The sequence below is a fragment of the Notechis scutatus genome, chromosome 4 (genome assembly GCF_049901735.1).
Source record: "Notechis scutatus isolate UNSWTSFEM ecotype Mainland chromosome 4, rNotScu1.2, whole genome shotgun sequence".
Classification (NCBI taxonomy): Eukaryota; Metazoa; Chordata; class Lepidosauria; order Squamata; family Elapidae; genus Notechis; species Notechis scutatus.
This window is the reverse complement of record NC_142012.1, coordinates 31,631,901-31,648,461: the sequence shown is the minus strand read 5'-3', so window position 1 is coordinate 31,648,461 and position 16,561 is coordinate 31,631,901. Positions and strand designations below refer to the sequence as shown.

Below are 16,561 nucleotides of genomic sequence, written 5' to 3'. Positions count from 1 at the left end.
ATTTAATAGAATAATCATTCATCTCCAGTAAGTAGTTTGATATCTTTGAATATTTTTTAATTTTGCAAGATTTCCCCCCTACCTCAACTTTAGGTTGAAGCACCTTTGGAAGAAGCTATTAAGTTTTTAACTCCATTGAAGAATTTGGTGAAGAACAAAATAGAAACCCATCTTTTTGCCTTTGAAATTTACTTCAGGAAAGGTAAATGAAAAATACTATAGCATAGAAATGAGCAGTGGTATCTTTTCAGGTGTAAGGTCATATTTCTAAAGAGATATATACAGAATCTGCAAAGTACATGAATCTGTCCGTTTTCTTTATACTGTACCTTTTGCCTTGAATGAGTGATATATAAATGTATACTTGTACAGTAGTCAGATCTTTCTGAAATATTTAAAAATTACATTCAATTTGAAAATATGGTAATTGAATAAAATGTGTATTTTATATTACTGTTTAAGCATTACTTTATGTACATTAGTCACCACAGTTTAAGCAACAGTCAGCAATTTTCACAAGTAAAAAAAATCAAAACAGGAAAATCAAATAGGAAAATGAATCAAAGTCTGACTAGCCAAATAAAAACATCTAAAATCCCATAATATTTGATGGACTCTTTAAGATTTGGGTAATATTAAAAACATTTAATGTTAATATTTGTAATTTAAAGATGTATTTTATTGATTCAGCTGGAGATATTGGTGCCTGCTGAGCTGTTTTACTAAAGATTCCCTTAACTTCGCTTCAGTTAAAGCTATGCCACATGCAATTCAATCTTAATAGTACCACGTTTCCCCAAACATAAGACCGGATCTTATATTAGTTTTTGCTCCAAAAGACGCAGTATGGCTTATTTTCCAGTTAGGTCTTATTTTTGAGAAAATACAGCACTAAATGCACCTTTCTGGCTGATGATCTTAACTGGGGCTTATTTTGGGGGTAGGACTTATATTACAAGCATCCTGAAAAATCATGCTAGGGCTTACTTTCTAGTTGGGAAGTACGTGCTGCTTATTTTCGGAAAAACACAATAAAGAGTCTACCTGTCAGTTAAGTACATTTTGGCCAATATACCATAACTATAAAGTCCAGTTTTACCATATGCAAGCCAAGAGCTCTGCAGAGACAATCTTGTAAGTTGCCCACATCTCACCAGCTATGAATATATGATCTGTACTGTACTGACAACAGTCAGGATGTATATGTTTATTCTAATTATAATTTCAAATTGTATTTATACTTGTAAAACATAATTGGATATTCTCTTTTACATTCCTGATTATGGAAATTATTTTATAATTTTGTCTTATACAGAAAAATTTCTTCTTATGTTACAATCTGTGAAGAGAGCATTTGCTATTGATCCTAATCATCCATGGCTTCATGAGTGTATGATACATCTCTTCAGCAGTGGTATGAAGCTATCTTGTGTGATCTAATAGTCTTAACTTCCAGAAGAGACGTAATTAGCTTGCTAATTAATGAAATTAATGATTTATTCAGATACATATGATTTCTTTTTACTAATTATTGAATTATTTAAAATGACAGTAGGGTTTGCACAGTATGATAAAATATATTTAGGTTATTAAAATGTATATATAACTTAATGTAACAAGCTCATTTAAAAATTTGCTATTGCTATGTATATTTCCACTGCCTCTGCTTCTCAATTTATCCTTTGAAATGAAGAATTATGTGGTAATTTTTAAAAAAAAAATTATATCCGCAAATCCATTTGTTTATAAATTCAGGTAAGCAGTAATTAACAGTTTACTAAACTAAAATATTTGATTAAATACAGGAATATTAACGGAAAGAACAATTGGACTGATCTTAGGTAGTTGTAAAGGTAAATTTCTGGGAAGCACTGTTTAACTATGCCTTTTGAGTTCTCAATTTAAAAGATTTTAACTACTCCCAAATGTTTGTCAAAGTTCATACTTATACATTGCATTTCTTTGCTCAATTATTTATCAATATTTTATCCTCACTAAAGATGCAGTTCTCCCCAGCACTCTCCATATCTGAAAATCTATCACAATCTGTTTGAAATTTATTTTCAGTAACAAATGTTGTCTCCTATTTAATATACTATATCCTGAGTTGCAAGCAAATATAACATTCAGGTGATCTTTTCAGAATAAACAATATTGGGCTAGCTAAATGAATGACATGACTCATTGTAGTCTAGTTTTATGCTATCATCATAATTACCAACATAAAGCCAGCCTACTTAAAGCAGTCTTGTATTCTGTTACAAACATGTAGAATTATTTGGCACAACAGAACAATCTGGATTACAGGAAAAATGGTATAACATAATAAATATTAAAATATTAAATATTTTAAAGCCTAATAGATTCTTCTGAAATTAATTCTATGTTCTTAATACTATAGTTTCTGAAAGTAAAGATCTTCAAGAAACGGTCAGGACAGTGTTGAATCAAGAAATGAATCGACTTTTTGGTGCAACTAATCCAAAGAACTTCAATGAAACTTTCCTTAAACAGCACTATAATTCTCTACCACATAGATTGTCCGGTATGTAGCTTACTCTGTTTAAATTGACTTAGGATTTTTAGAATGATTTGCTCTCATCTGTTGGGTTGGTACCTTTAAGGATTGTTCTTCCTAGTATTTTTCCAATGGTTGCAGGGTTTGCTTATTTTTGTACGATGCTCATCTAGTTCTGATAGCAATGCTATGACTGATGAGGGATTTTGCTTATCAGAAGGTTTGCTGCAGAGCCTGACACTAATTTGGGCCTGAAAAGGAGTTTGGCCCAGGGTCAGCTGGCTTCCATACCTAAAGGAGAACTGAAAGGAGTGGGTCCAACAGCTTTGGGTGCTTTTAAACAGTATCATGGCCATATTCTAATAATATTTTATTATTATAACAAAACATATATGATTATTAATTTTGCATACTTTGATAAGTATTCTTTTGGGTGCAAATGAAGAATCAAATGTTAGAGTGGTGTCTTAATATTAGAATTGAAATGTATTGATTCTTTGAAATCCTAAAAGACATATAGCTTCATAAACAAAACAGCAAAATTAAAGAACTGTTTTTAGAAATAGCTTGTCAAATACTATAGCATCATAAGTTTAGCAGAGAGTATTTTGAAGCTAGAAATGTAAAATTTCAGTGGAAGTATTAAAACAATATTTCTGTTAAATCACTTGCAATCAACTTTCCATATAGCTAACTTTCCAAAGAGACTGTAAGAGAAAGTACAACTTTCTAAAGAGGCTGTAATAAACTTCAAAATGAAGTTTAGAGTAGCAAACTTTGTGGCGTGCTTGTAATTAAATAACCATTCCCAAAAAAATAGTCAGCAGCTATGGGATATTTTCCCAGCTATATAGTGCTGATTATAATTTGGAAATTGTTTCACAGTCACGTTATAAACATACTGATTTCTGTGTCTATTTACCTTTCTGATAAAGTACAAAGTGACTATCTTTTAAGTAGAGGCTTACATTGGCTTCTACGGTGATTTAACTTTACCAAAAGAGAGATATTCTTACTGCAAGGATGACTATTATTTCCATCAAAGCAAAGAAATATTTTTGTATCCTTGCAAAAAATAGATTTTCTATGTGCATTAAACCCTTTTCCAGATTTTGAGATATTAGTAATAGTCAATGTAGAAAGTCATGCATATACAAAGGAATGGGACATTGATATGCTGCTATGCCTGCCATCCTGTAAAGCACTTCCAACTGTCCAATGTGTTGCACATGCAACTACACAACCCCACCCTCACAGTTATGTGGTTGCAATATGAGTGCTTGGCAACCTATTCAAATTCATGGCAAGTTGCCCCATGATTACACAATCACCATTTGCAATCTTCTCTGCCAACCTGCCCAAAACGCCGGGGAAAATAGCAGGGGTTATAAGCTGTTGCTGCTGCAAGAGGATTTCCTCTTACTTCTGAAAAGAACTCCCTGCTAATCTACAACTGCTTGGGTCTCTGCAGCGGAAATCTAAGCAGAAACAGAGCTTAAAATCCCTCACTCCCTGCCTCTCCAGAGCTCTCCATTGGTGGTGGTAGGGGAAATGGGGAGGGAAAAATAGAGCTTAAGCTGCATATATGTCTGGATCTTGGCTGCCAAAATTCAAGCTCTAACTCCCTTTATTAGAAGGATTCTGTGCATACCTGGATCCTAGCTGCTCAAATCCAAATACAGGTAGTCCTCGACTTACAGTTACAAGTTTTGCCCCATTTTACAACCTTTCTTGCCACAGTTGTTAAGTGAACCACTGTACTTGTTAAATTAAGTGAATCTGGCTTCCCCATTGACTTTGCTTGTCAGATTACAAAAGGGGATCACATGACCCCGAGTCACTGCAACCATCTTAAGCATCTGAATTTTGAGCATGGGGATGCTATAATGGTTGCCAGTATGGAAAACAGTCATAAGTCACTTTTTTCAGTGGTGCAACTTTGAAAAGTCACTAAACAAACTGTTGTAAAGACTGCCTGCAACATGGAGCTTTTAAAATTCTTCTTTCTCCATCTGTGCGAAGTTCTCTGCAGAGGCGGGGAAAGAAGGATTTGGGACTGTGTGCATGCCTGGCCCTCAGTAGCTGAAAACCAAACATGGATGAATCCAGAGAGCCTCACAGAAGCAAGGAGAGGAGGACTTCCAACTTTATATCCACTTGGATTTCAGCAGCCACAACAGGGAGTGCTGGGATTGCAATTGTTAAATGAAGTGGTCAGCTAGTGTCTTCTATTATGACCACTTTGCTGAACGACCAAGGCTCTAGTCACTATTGTGGTCATAAAAGAAAGACTACCTGTATTGCCCTCTTCTTTGGCTATAAGAGGCCATAAATGCATTTTTGATTGGGCATGTAATTAAATATTATAATTTTGTTTTAATTTTTTATTGATTCATTCAATTTCTATAGATTCTCAACTCAAACAAGCAAATCTAGGCAGCAAACGCTCATAAAATAATTAAAAATAGTACCAGTACAGTACAAAATATGTATGACAGCCAAGAAAAAATAGTCTTTAATTTATTTATTGCAAACTCTTGACAGAATTTTGGTACCCAAGAATATAATAAGTATATTCCGATTTGTAGTCTATCACAACAATACATGCATTTTATGAAAAGGTGAGTATTGGGGTTTTACCCCATTACTCTGAACTCATTGGATATTTCTGCTGGCAAAAGGGAGTGTCATTCTTCATCCATTTTTCCTCGATGTCATAGCACCTGCACTCCAAATCTGCTCTAGAAGGTTGCAGGATCTCCTGGAAAAACATGGAGGCGGTAATTGAACAAACACTGTCTGCCTCAGCTCTAACAATGGGAGCTGCAATGAATTAAAGCTTTTCTATTCCAAGAAAAGGACATTATCTACATCTAGGCCTTTATAAATGTAGGTGAAGAGGAAAATTAGTCACTTTTCTTGTGCATTATCAAGTTTTGTAATTCCTCTGTTAATCTTAAACAGATTGATTCTGTGGATTGATCTATGTGCTTAGAGCCTATAGTTGGTAAGAAGGCATAGAGGAGGCCCAAATATAAAAGTAAATGTTTTAATATCTAAATGTGTCTGTGGACGAGTATTTTTGTTTCTACTTTTAGCTGCCAAAATGGTATACTATTTGGATTCTACAAGTCAGAAAAGAGCTGTGGAACTGGCAACTTCACTTGATGAATCTCTAGCAAACAGAAATCTTCAGGTAAATTTGATATAAAGATTTATGTATTGTCTTCAAATTTCAAACGAAATAGCCCAGCAAACTATACAAACATTTAGTAATTTTCTAAGGAGCGGAATGTTTAAGCCTTACATATAGCAATATGCACAAACATCTTAACAGAATTAGCAATTGTATCAATTCTTGAAATACACAACTTTTAAAACACTTTTTTTTTTCTTTTAGACATGCATAGAAGTATTGGAAGCATTGAATGATGGTAGCCTTGGAGACTGTAAAGAGGCAGCTGAAATGTACAGAGCAAATTGTCATAAGCTTTTTCCATATGCTTTGGCTTTTATGCCCCCTGGATATGAAGAAGATATGAAGATCACAGTTAATGGAGACATATCTGCAGAAACTGAAGAATTGGCCAATGAAATATGAACTTTAAAAGGAGTGGAATGATTTTGGACTGTATCTGGTGTATAATATTTTTGTCACGCACCTGCTGAATTGTTCTAACTTACAGAGAATGGAAGGAGAAAAAAAGTTGCCTTCAAAGTTTTACTTTTTTTTATCCTGCTGACGAAGTATATAATATAAAGTAACGTATTGCTGGAAATAGATGGCTCAATTAAAGAAAATTAAAGAAAAGCTAAGCACTGCTAAAATTGAAAAGTATCCCTTATCTACATACCCGTTTTTTAAACTAATTTATATGGAATCTGAAGGCTTAACACCCCATTGGAGCAGGTGTGTGGCAGAAATATTACTTTAAATTTGTCTTGTTGAGAACAGCAAAAATGCTGTTTTAGCACTGGATCCTTTTCACTGAGCACAAAAAGTTGTTGGGGCTTTAGCATCTGACTGATTTTCATACAGAGATGATTCTATCCTTTGGAAGTATGCAATGTGAATCACTATTTGCAAACAAACCTGCAACACATATTTAATGCTGTTGTAGAGACTGGGACTTAAATATGAAGCAAAATAACGAAACGTAAGGTTGTTGTGTCTCCGAAATTCACTGCACGTGATCAGTTGGGTGTTCTTGCACCACAGTTTTTAAATGAAGGAACTGGTTAGAATATATTTTTTTTAATTCAGTTTTGAAAAAAAATAATCGATGTTTAGGAGATGAGAATGACAACATTGTTGGCTAATTTTTTTAAAAAAACTGTAATGCAAGAACAAATGAATTATGCACTGTGATGTGGCACCAACTTATTAGAAAGACAGCATGTAGTTTTCACGTACAGTGAAAATATAAATGATATTCATTCAACTATGGATTGAAATTTTTAAGAGACAAACTCCTGACTATGAATTTGACTGATTGAGAGACTAATTGTTTAAAACCTCAGCAGGCCTTGTTCACGTTATGCAGGAAAAAAAGTGCTGCAGTTTAGATACCTCTGAAACTTTTCCACAGTGTCACAGGTTTGTAATACTTGAAGCCCTACATTTCTAAGAATATATTTCTTGCTCAGTTATTTCAGGCAAGCCCATGACTTTGTAACTTTTAAGGGGCCCAAGATTTTTTTTCAATAACAGACCAGCTTCTTATCCCTGCAGTTACAGATGTAATTTCCTTTGTCAAACATAAGGTACCAAATATAATGCAATAAAATGTTTTGAAAAAGAGTTGTGTGATTATAGAATTTGAAAACTGCTGTCAGGAGATGTAGTGCAAGTTCAGTGTAACATATTATCATAAAAGATTTATATTAGTGTTGGTGAAATCCCACAATGCATAATGCGACAGTGTTTGGAGACACTACTCCCCTGCCCCCCCCCACCGCCCTATTTCAATAAAGCTAACCATAATGACTGCCATTGTGAACAATGATTTGCAACTTGGCAATCATGGGTGCTCAAATTAGTAGTAAATACCTTTGTGAATTTTATCCCCACAAAGATAATGCGAATTTATATGAATTAGCAAATTTGCAATCAGAAATCTAAAGTACAGTGTAGGAAATGCTAAAAACAAATGTCAGTATGAAAAAAAATCAAACAGCTAACACTTTGTGATTTTCATTGTTGTACATCTCTTTAGAGATATCATTACTCTTTCTGTGATAAGAACAATTTAAAAGATAAGTATTGACTGATCATTCGTCTAGAACCTTCATCTTTTGAAATACGTGCATCTAACAAAATTTGTGTGGACCCCTGTGGTTAATCGCCCCACTCATTTGCATGGGTCCAGTATATCTGAGAAAAACTTTTCTGTGATTAATCAAAAGACATTGTATTAATTATATTAATACAAAATGAGAATCCAAGGGTAAAGTCTCTCAATTCAAAAATCTTGGTAACTTATGATTGGTTGGTGATACAAATTTGTTTCTTACTGTTAATGCACAATAACAAATACTGCTGGTAGCCATGAAACTACACTGCAATCATTCTGCATTTTTAGCTAAAAACCATACTGACAAAGGATAAAGTTTTACTTGAGGGTTAATTTGAACCCTTTTTCTTCCTCCAGTGATGATAGTTGATAATTTAAAATGATCAGATATCAGAAATTCTGTAGCAACTCTTCCAAGCTGTCATTTTCTTTATACTTACAATAAAGGGTATATATTATAGCCTAGGCTTTTTATAGCCTACTATTTCATTAAGACAGACACATTTGCCAGTAAGAAGTGTCCTCTAATATCTTAAATTTTAAAAGGTCCTTATAGCTTCATAACATTTTTATAAAACTACAAAAAGAGACATAAAAATATTGTGCTGTGTGTCCTCCCATTTTGCAGAAACAAATACTGAATATTTGCAATATCATTTTTGAAATGAAGATTAGATTTCCCAAAGTAATTTAAAATGAGATTATTGTCTCATATAACTATTTAATATTCCTGGGAAGCAGGGATAGAATAAAATTCAAGGTTATCTCATCACATAAATATCGTATATACAGGGAAATTCTGTTCTTAATGCTTGTATATTTAGTCACCTCCATAGGGAAAATAAACCCTAGTTTAAAGTAAAAAAAAATTCACATGCAACTGGTAAGTGTATAGTGGAAGTTTCTGGTGCTGAAATATAAATCCTTTTCTAAGTTTTAGATTCTTGCACTACAACTCTGTTAAATACAAATCCCTGTATTGTCATAATGAAAAGATTAAGTCTTTGGATTATTACACTTTAAATAATAATGAAAAGATTTGAATAATGAAAAAGCTTCCTGTTCATCCTGGTGGTAATACCTATCCAATCTTGGCAGGTCTCAGTTAAGCTTGGTCACTACACCAATAAAGACCATCAGGAAATCTCTGTAAATCTGGTAAATTAGGTGTTCAGAGTACCCAAAAGGACTATGTTATTTCCAAGAAACATTAAGTTGCCAGGAATTAAGCTTAAAGTAAATCAATTTTTACTTAGATTTATTATTTTATATTAAAGTTACATATTATAATTGAAAGGAAGCATCTTGTTTTTACTCTTTCTGCAATGAAACAAATGGAATGAGGAAAAAATGTAAGGACTAATTTATCATTATAGGGGCTGATTGAGGTCCTTGGTGACAAATTGCCAGAACTGCTCTATGGTCCATCACGGTTTTAGTGTTGGTGTGCAGTAGGCTTTATATCACATGCTAAATCTACAATACTTTTCGCAGTTAACTAGGGATTAATAATGTGATTATGATATTTGTCCAAAAAAACTTTATTAAGGCAGTACAAGCTGCTGCTACTGCTGGCCGACAACTGATATTCGAGGCTAGACATAACTACTATGGAGCACTCCCTACTAAAAAGACAGTCCCTCTCCCAAGATCACCTAAACCTCAGCCCCCAAATAATACTAGTCTCCCAGCAGATTTATTTCCTTGCACCCGTTTATTGCTTTCCCAAGTTTAGGCAGCGAATTCAACGGCAGATGCTTACTAGTGTTGCTCTACGGCGGGCGGGGCGGGGGGGCACCCCATACTAAACGGCAGGCCCGCTCACAGAACTATTTTCTCTTCCCCCCCGCCTCCAAAACGCGGAAAGGTTGGGGACCTCTGTGCTGCAGCACCAGATGGGTAACGGGAGCCAAATCTCCCTACAGCCCGTATCTCACCCCGAAGGATTTCGCCTCCGAAGCACCCACCCACCTTCCTGGCGAAGGACGTTTCCCTCCCTCTCCCCCCTCGCCTCGTCCTTCCCCTCTCGCGGTATCTGAAGCCAAGTCGCGGCCGCTTTTCCTATCAGGAGGAGGAAAGGGGGGGCCCTGTTGTGCCTGGACCGTCACTGCCTTGTCCCGCCCTTGAGTGGCTCTGTGGATGCCGGTGGCGGCAATCGCGTCAGGCGGTTCGCACTGAGGAAAGCTTTGAGCCACGGGCCGAGTTTCTCTCGACCGCTTCCCCCCCCCCCTCCCTCTGTTGGGCGGGCCTGAGGGCGTCGCAGAGGGAGGAGGAGGAGGAGGAGGCAGCATCCGATGGCGGCCGACGTGGAGTCGTCTCTGGAGCTGAGTCTGTCGAACAGCTACGCGGGGCCCGGGTCTTTGCCGCCCGCGCGCTCCCGCATTTTCAAGATCATCGTGATCGGGGACTCCAACGTGGGGAAAACGTGCCTCACCTACCGCTTCTGCGCGGGGCGCTTCCCCGAGCGCACCGAAGCGACTATCGGGGTAGACTTCCGCGAGCGAGCCGTCGACATCGACGACGAGAGAATCAAGGTAGGAGGAGAGGAAAAGCTGCGGGGCCGCTTTCTGGTGCTCTCCAGATGGTCTCCGCTCCCTTCTCTGCCTCGCCGTCATCTGGGATCGCTCGGGCGGATGAAACTCGGGGCGGGAAAAGTTGACGGTGGGCCGGGAGACCGTCCCCCGGTTTGGCTCGCGGGAGGAAGACCGAGAAGCTTGAAAAGGGAGGCAGCGATTCCGCTGCTAAGCCTTATTCCGCTGTGCGAGGATGGCACGTTAGGATTCGGGTTGTCAGAAGAGGAAAGGCAATTGTGCCTCACCTTTTTCCTTGACCTTCCTTGTGATTTTGTTTCCAACGGAGACAAAACGAGAAATTCAGTATGACTTGGGCAAATGAAGACTGACACGATGACATAATAGGCAAAATTACCTCATGCAGTGGTTCTCGGCCTTTTTTCCACCGATAGTGCCTTAAACGGGGGGGGCGTTCCATTACCTGTCAATGTATTTTCCCCAAGAATGCACAGCAGCAGTGGGTTGAATGACTGGATAAAAAGGGGATTTATAAGGACTCAACAACCTAAGAAAATTGTTTCTTGTCAAAACTGTATAGGAATAGATGTAAGAGGAAGATACTTAATATATTGAATGACTCCTCTCATCTGGGACATCAGCTCTTTGAACTATTACCATCGAGAAGGAGATTTAGGGTATTAAGAACAAAGACGACCAGATTTAAGAACAGTTTTTATCCAAGTGCAGTTTTGAGTTTGAATGCAGGGTCATAAGATTTTTGTGGAATTTAAATGGCTGAGAGTAATGGGGTATTTATATTTTTAAATTGCATAGAAATTATTGTATGGTTGGTTGTGTTTAGTTCAATTTTTTTTTCTTTTAGTGGTGTTTGTCCAGTTTTACTTTGTGGAAGAGCACCTCATTTCGTTGCACCCGCTAGCGAGTGTAATGACAAATAAATTCTTATGTCTTATATCTTAAAAGACAACGTTTTGCAATTACAAATTCAGTCAAAGGTATTAATAGATCAGCAATTTACAATGTTTAGAATGTGCTATTATGTACTATTTGTTTTTATTTAATTTATATAGTTGCCCATCTCACATACATGACTCTTAAGTGGCTCATAAAATTTACATATTCTAACCACAGTGGCCTTGTCAATTCCTGATAAGATCACTGCATTGTGCTCTAATGGAGTTGCCTTGAAACTATTCAAAACTCCTGCTGGTTCAAAATACAGCAGGTTATTTGTTGGCAGGAAGAACTTGAGAGTCTGATGTAAACCCAACACTGCAGGCTCTGCATTGGCTACAGTTAGACTTTTGGGTACAATTCAGAATGCTAATTTAATCTGTCTTTGTATCCTGGTAGATGCAGGAACACCTACTTTAATTAAATCCTACCCATTAAGTTGGGATGCTGAAGTTTCCTCTGCCACAGATGTTCTGGATAGCCTCTTACCAGAATTCCAGACAATTCCATCATTTGAGATTTTTAGAAAAATATTAAAAATGTAAAACATTAATAGAAATTATATTGAAAATATGTTTTTATTTAGACAGGTACTATAAATATGCTATCATCACTTGTCCATTTGAAGTTTGCATTGGTTGATTGGTATATATGTATGTATGGTCTTACTCTTATTCACCTTTCTTCATTTCCCACCTCTAGATCCAGCTCTGGGATACAGCAGGACAGGAACGTTTTAGGAAGAGCATGGTGCAGCATTATTACAGGAACGTACATGCAGTTGTGTTTGTATATGATATGACAAATATTGCTAGCTTTCACAGTTTGCCACTGTGGATTGAAGAGTGCAAGCAACACTTGCTCACCAATGAAATACCCCGGATTTTGGTTGGAAACAAATGCGATCTAAGGAATGCAATTCAGGTGCCTACAGACGTGGCTCAGAAATTTGCTGACACTCATGGTATGCCACTGTTTGAAACTTCTGCTAAAAATCCAAATGACAATGATCATGTGGAAGCCATATTTATGACATTGGCTCATAAGCTAAAAAGCCACAAACCACTCATGCTTAGTCAGTTACCAGATAATACAATTCACTTGAAACCAGCATCAAAACCTATTATGACATGTTGGTGTTAACTTACAGTATATTTGCATTCAACGTTGTATTCTCTTTGCCAGTGCTTTAAGAATGTGCAATGTTTTGATTTAATAAGAATTATCTTCTGCTGTGCACTTTATTCAGTCATTTTATATGTAGACGTTTAGTATGTGCACTTGGTAAGCTGTAGCATCTAAGTAATGATAATGTTTAGGGAATTATTTTTGTTTTTAGGGAATTTTTTAATCTGTACAAATAGATTGTTTTACAGAAAAATTGGCCTCTTAGCTTTGAGAGCTTTTCTCCAACACAGTGTGGATATTTTAAAAATGTATTAAGTCAGATCTCTTCCTTTATTGTTCAGTGTAAGAATACTATTTTTCTATGGAGGCCCAAAAATCAGTTTAAAACTATAATCCTAATTATTTAGTACAGTTTTATGAAAATACAATGGAAGAAAGGCACAATATGAATAAAATATTAGAAATCTTTGCCCTTAATTTCTTTCCATTTACATTTTTAAGTTCATTAATTTTAGAAATAAATTATGTACACAGTGACTTTTTTCTATTTTAATTTATGATTGTATTGCTTTTATTGAATATTCTGAAAACTGTGTGTGTGTGTGTGCGTGAATAAATGATCTTTATTCTCATAGTTCTATATAATAGTTACAGTTTTCAAGGTAAGAGGAAAAGAATATGAATCTCTTGCATATTATTGGAAATAATACTGAAAATTGCAGCTTATTTTTCTTATAAAATGGTTACATTAATCTAGAGACACAGCTAGTAGTAGGGATTCCATTAGGTACAACAAAGGTTTTAATTAGACCATTCAACTTTGCTTGACTGGCCATTTGCCTTTTCTTTTTCCATACCTTCTCACAAAACTGGAAGCTAGAAAAATGAAGGAAAAAGTAAGCAATCAACACAATCCAAACTTTGAAAAAGCCTTAAATCACTATCTTTTCTCTATTTAATAGACTGGGTATTACAAGGTTTTTGCAGTATTAGCCTAGTGGTAGACATATTATGTACATCCTCCTAACAAGCCAAAACATGAGCCTTGATTTGAAGATGAAAAACTAGACTTTGAAATTAAAGGATTTAACATTGCAAAATCCATAGCACATTTAATGAATCATAAACAAGTGCTAGCCAATATTGTCTGGTTTCCTTCCATTTATTTTAAAATAGTTGAAATATCAACATAATACAAAGATACTCCTGCTTATATCATTTAATAATTAAAATATAGAAGGAACAACATAAAATGGGGAAAAAATAAAGTTAGGTAAAATAGGTGCTCAGAAATTGCTGAAAGGGCTCTTTAAAATCTTTATGTTATTGTTTTAAGGGGTTTCAATGATTTTGCACATAAAATCATTTGCGCTCCTAGCTTAGCAAATATTGAAGACATAAGCAGGCCATCTGATGATCATTGCAAAAGTTGCACAACTTTAAAGTCTTTATTTTGGCAGGCAGAGATCATGGTGCATACTTTCAGCTCAATGCTTAAGCAAAGCTTTAGATTTTTTATATAGGTCATAAGTAAACATCAACAACTTTCTGTTAAAGTAGTCATTTGTATAAGTGTTTATTGGTTAGCTAGATTTATTGATGTATATTTTGGTACAGTCATAAAATAGTTCTAGGAAAAAGACATTCTCTTTTGGATGAAATCCAACAATGGCCAGACAATTTCTTGCCTGGCTATAGCTGTTCCTAAACTTCAGTAGGCTTGTACAGGACATGTTGCGCAAATGAAAGGTCCAACTCATTTCAACCACTGTACTAGACACTACTGTTCTTTGTAGGAATATACAATTGGATTTCATTGTTGTTTATGATACCTCATTAACACACTGTGCTTGACTCCTAGGAAAACAAAAAACCACTTATACATGATTTTCATTTGTACTTTAATTCAAAAGGAAAACCAAAACAGCTAATAATGTTTTATTAATTGTAAGTGAATTGTGTAGGGATTTATTCCTGTCCATTCAATATGTTTAATGGGTATTATATTTAAACTTAATAGAACTGATGTTCCGTTTGTCCTGTGTGTTCAATTTTGGGTTAATGTTTTGGGAGCAAAAGCCATGAGACTAAGGGATTTTAATAAAAGAAAATGGTATCAGTGTTATTTATTAATGCCCAGAAGAACGGCCTAATTATCACTAACTTGTAATGTGTTTTCCTCAAAAATGAAAATTCTTAAAAGTATTTATCTTTTGTATTCATTACGGTAACTGCAAAAGTTAAATATAGTTATTATACTATTATGTAAATATCAAATTGTATGTATTCTATTGCAAGTTAATATACTGTTGTATAAGATTGTAACATTTTCGATTAAAAATATGTTGATTGCACCTTAAAACAGAATAAAATACAGAGAATGCAGTACACTTGCATGGTTGGCCAAATGTATAAAGGGATTGTGTTCAGAATTTTTACATTTCCGCCCCCCCGTCATTTGTGTGTTGTTTATTTGCATAGCAAATATGGAAGGCTTTTTATGCTTGAAATAAGGGATTTTTGTAATCACTTTAAGTCTTAATTATAGTTTTGATTTACATACTGTCCATGAATAATCTTAAGAGCTTTATTTAATGAAATGTTCTTAAAATATTTGTCGAATGAGATTACACTTTTGAGAATTTACCTGCTTACTTCATATGAATAATCCATGTTTTTTTTAAACTTTAGAAGATTCACTAATGATGTAAGAGCTTCATTACCTCTTATTAGTAAAAAAACTTTGAAATTGTTACTTTGAATTAATATAAATAACAGTATCATAATATTGATACAGTTCTGCTTTATAGCATTGTTTCAGCACAATTTATTTTTATAGGATTACCATACAGATAACTATTTTTAATGCAAAGTGCTTTTTAGTTTATTTTTTCTCTAATATAATTTGTTTTACCTTCCTTTTCAAATGAAGGATCATCATCTGTCAAACTAGTACAGCATTTTAAATGAATAAATGCTACCAAATAAAGTTCCTTTTCTGTAGTCTGTTTTCACAATGTTTGATTGCAAATAAACGGAGTTTGTTACATTACTAGTGAACACAGATAGTCCTTGACTTACGATCACAATTGAGCCCAAAAGTTATGTTGCTAAGTGAGAAATTTGTCAAGTGAATTTTGTCCCATTTTATGAGTCTTCTTGACACATTTGTTAAGTGAATCCCTGCAGTTGTTAAATAAGTAACACAGTTGTTAAGTGAATCTGGCTTTCCCATTGACTTTGCATGTCAACAGGTCACAAAAGGGAATCACATGACGCTGAGACACTGCCACACAGGGGTGGGATCCGACCGGTGTAACTACCGGTTCGGTGATTTTATGTTTTGCGTCATAAGTCACTTTTTTCAGTGATGTAACTTCGGACAGTTATTAAATGTTGTAAATCGAGGACCACCTGTGTTAGAGATTATCTTGAACTTTCCATCCTTGAAATGACTGTCTTAGATCTCTCTATGAATGATAAATGGCGTTTGGTTTTTTTTAGGACTTTGTTTTGAGTTTGGAACAAAATTTAGCTGTTTCAAAAAGCTTGCAACTGGGTTGCTTTTTCTTTTTTAAATCAGATTTTCCAGCCTAATCATTATAAAGCAGCGATTACATCTCTGCTACTCATATTTGTACCAGGCCTGTGCAACTTGTAGATTGGGAATGGCCACATGATAAATTGCAAAAACCCCATAGGCTACAAAGAAATACCTGGCACACCAAATAACTATCCAATCAACTATGTGGAAACTTGCACAGCACATGTGGAGTGGCAGCACTGAAGTTGGCATGTTTAAGGTTTGTAGGTGCTTGGCAGCTCCTCATTTAATTTTTGTTGAATTTTCAACATACAGGTTAAAATAACAATTGAAAACATGCTTTGTATATTAGTGAGTTGCCCATCCTCTTGCAGCTGAGACAGTTTTGCTGTGTGTGTACAAGTATGCATACATATGTATACATAACATCTCTTTGCCTACTGTAAGCTTTTTAGAGTACATTTGCTAGGCTGATTGTCAAGCAAGATATTTTGTTTATTTTTCCCCTAATTTTTTACTCTGTGCAATAAGGTTAATAATGCTTTATAAATTAACAACAGAAAAATCTTCATAGTGAAGAGCATAATTT

The 16,561-nt window shown here is 35.4% G+C and overlaps 2 protein-coding genes and 1 long non-coding RNA gene across 3 annotated transcripts in view; 2 read left to right on the top strand and 1 right to left on the bottom strand.

Moving 5' to 3' along the window:
• The window catches only part of NAA15 (N-alpha-acetyltransferase 15, NatA auxiliary subunit), a 41,662-nt gene extending 34,343 nt beyond the window's left edge, over window positions 1-7,319 (top strand). Inside the window, exons 16-20 of the mRNA XM_026668833.2 lie at window positions 94-202; window positions 1,316-1,414; window positions 2,402-2,545; window positions 5,617-5,714; window positions 5,919-7,319. Of these exons, the coding sequence (XP_026524618.2) occupies window positions 94-202; window positions 1,316-1,414; window positions 2,402-2,545; window positions 5,617-5,714; window positions 5,919-6,119 (651 nt within the window). The 3' untranslated portion in view covers window positions 6,120-7,319. The remainder of the gene's footprint in view (window positions 1-93; window positions 203-1,315; window positions 1,415-2,401; window positions 2,546-5,616; window positions 5,715-5,918) is intronic.
• LOC148130692 (uncharacterized) lies at window positions 5,007-9,845 on the bottom strand. Its single transcript, XR_015749225.1, has 2 exons — window positions 9,575-9,845; window positions 5,007-5,279 (listed from the first exon to the last, which is right to left on the bottom strand). It is a non-coding gene; the product is annotated as an uncharacterized LOC148130692 (long non-coding RNA).
• A 241-nt stretch (window positions 9,846-10,086) lies between these two features.
• Window positions 10,087-14,836, top strand: RAB33B (RAB33B, member RAS oncogene family). Its single transcript, XM_026668840.2, has 2 exons — window positions 10,087-10,346; window positions 12,003-14,836. The coding sequence occupies exons 1-2, from the start codon at window positions 10,107-10,109 to the stop codon at window positions 12,441-12,443; spliced, it is 681 nt and encodes a 226-aa protein (XP_026524625.2). The 5' UTR covers window positions 10,087-10,106; the 3' UTR covers window positions 12,444-14,836.
• The last annotated feature ends 1,725 nt before the right edge of the window (window positions 14,837-16,561 follow it).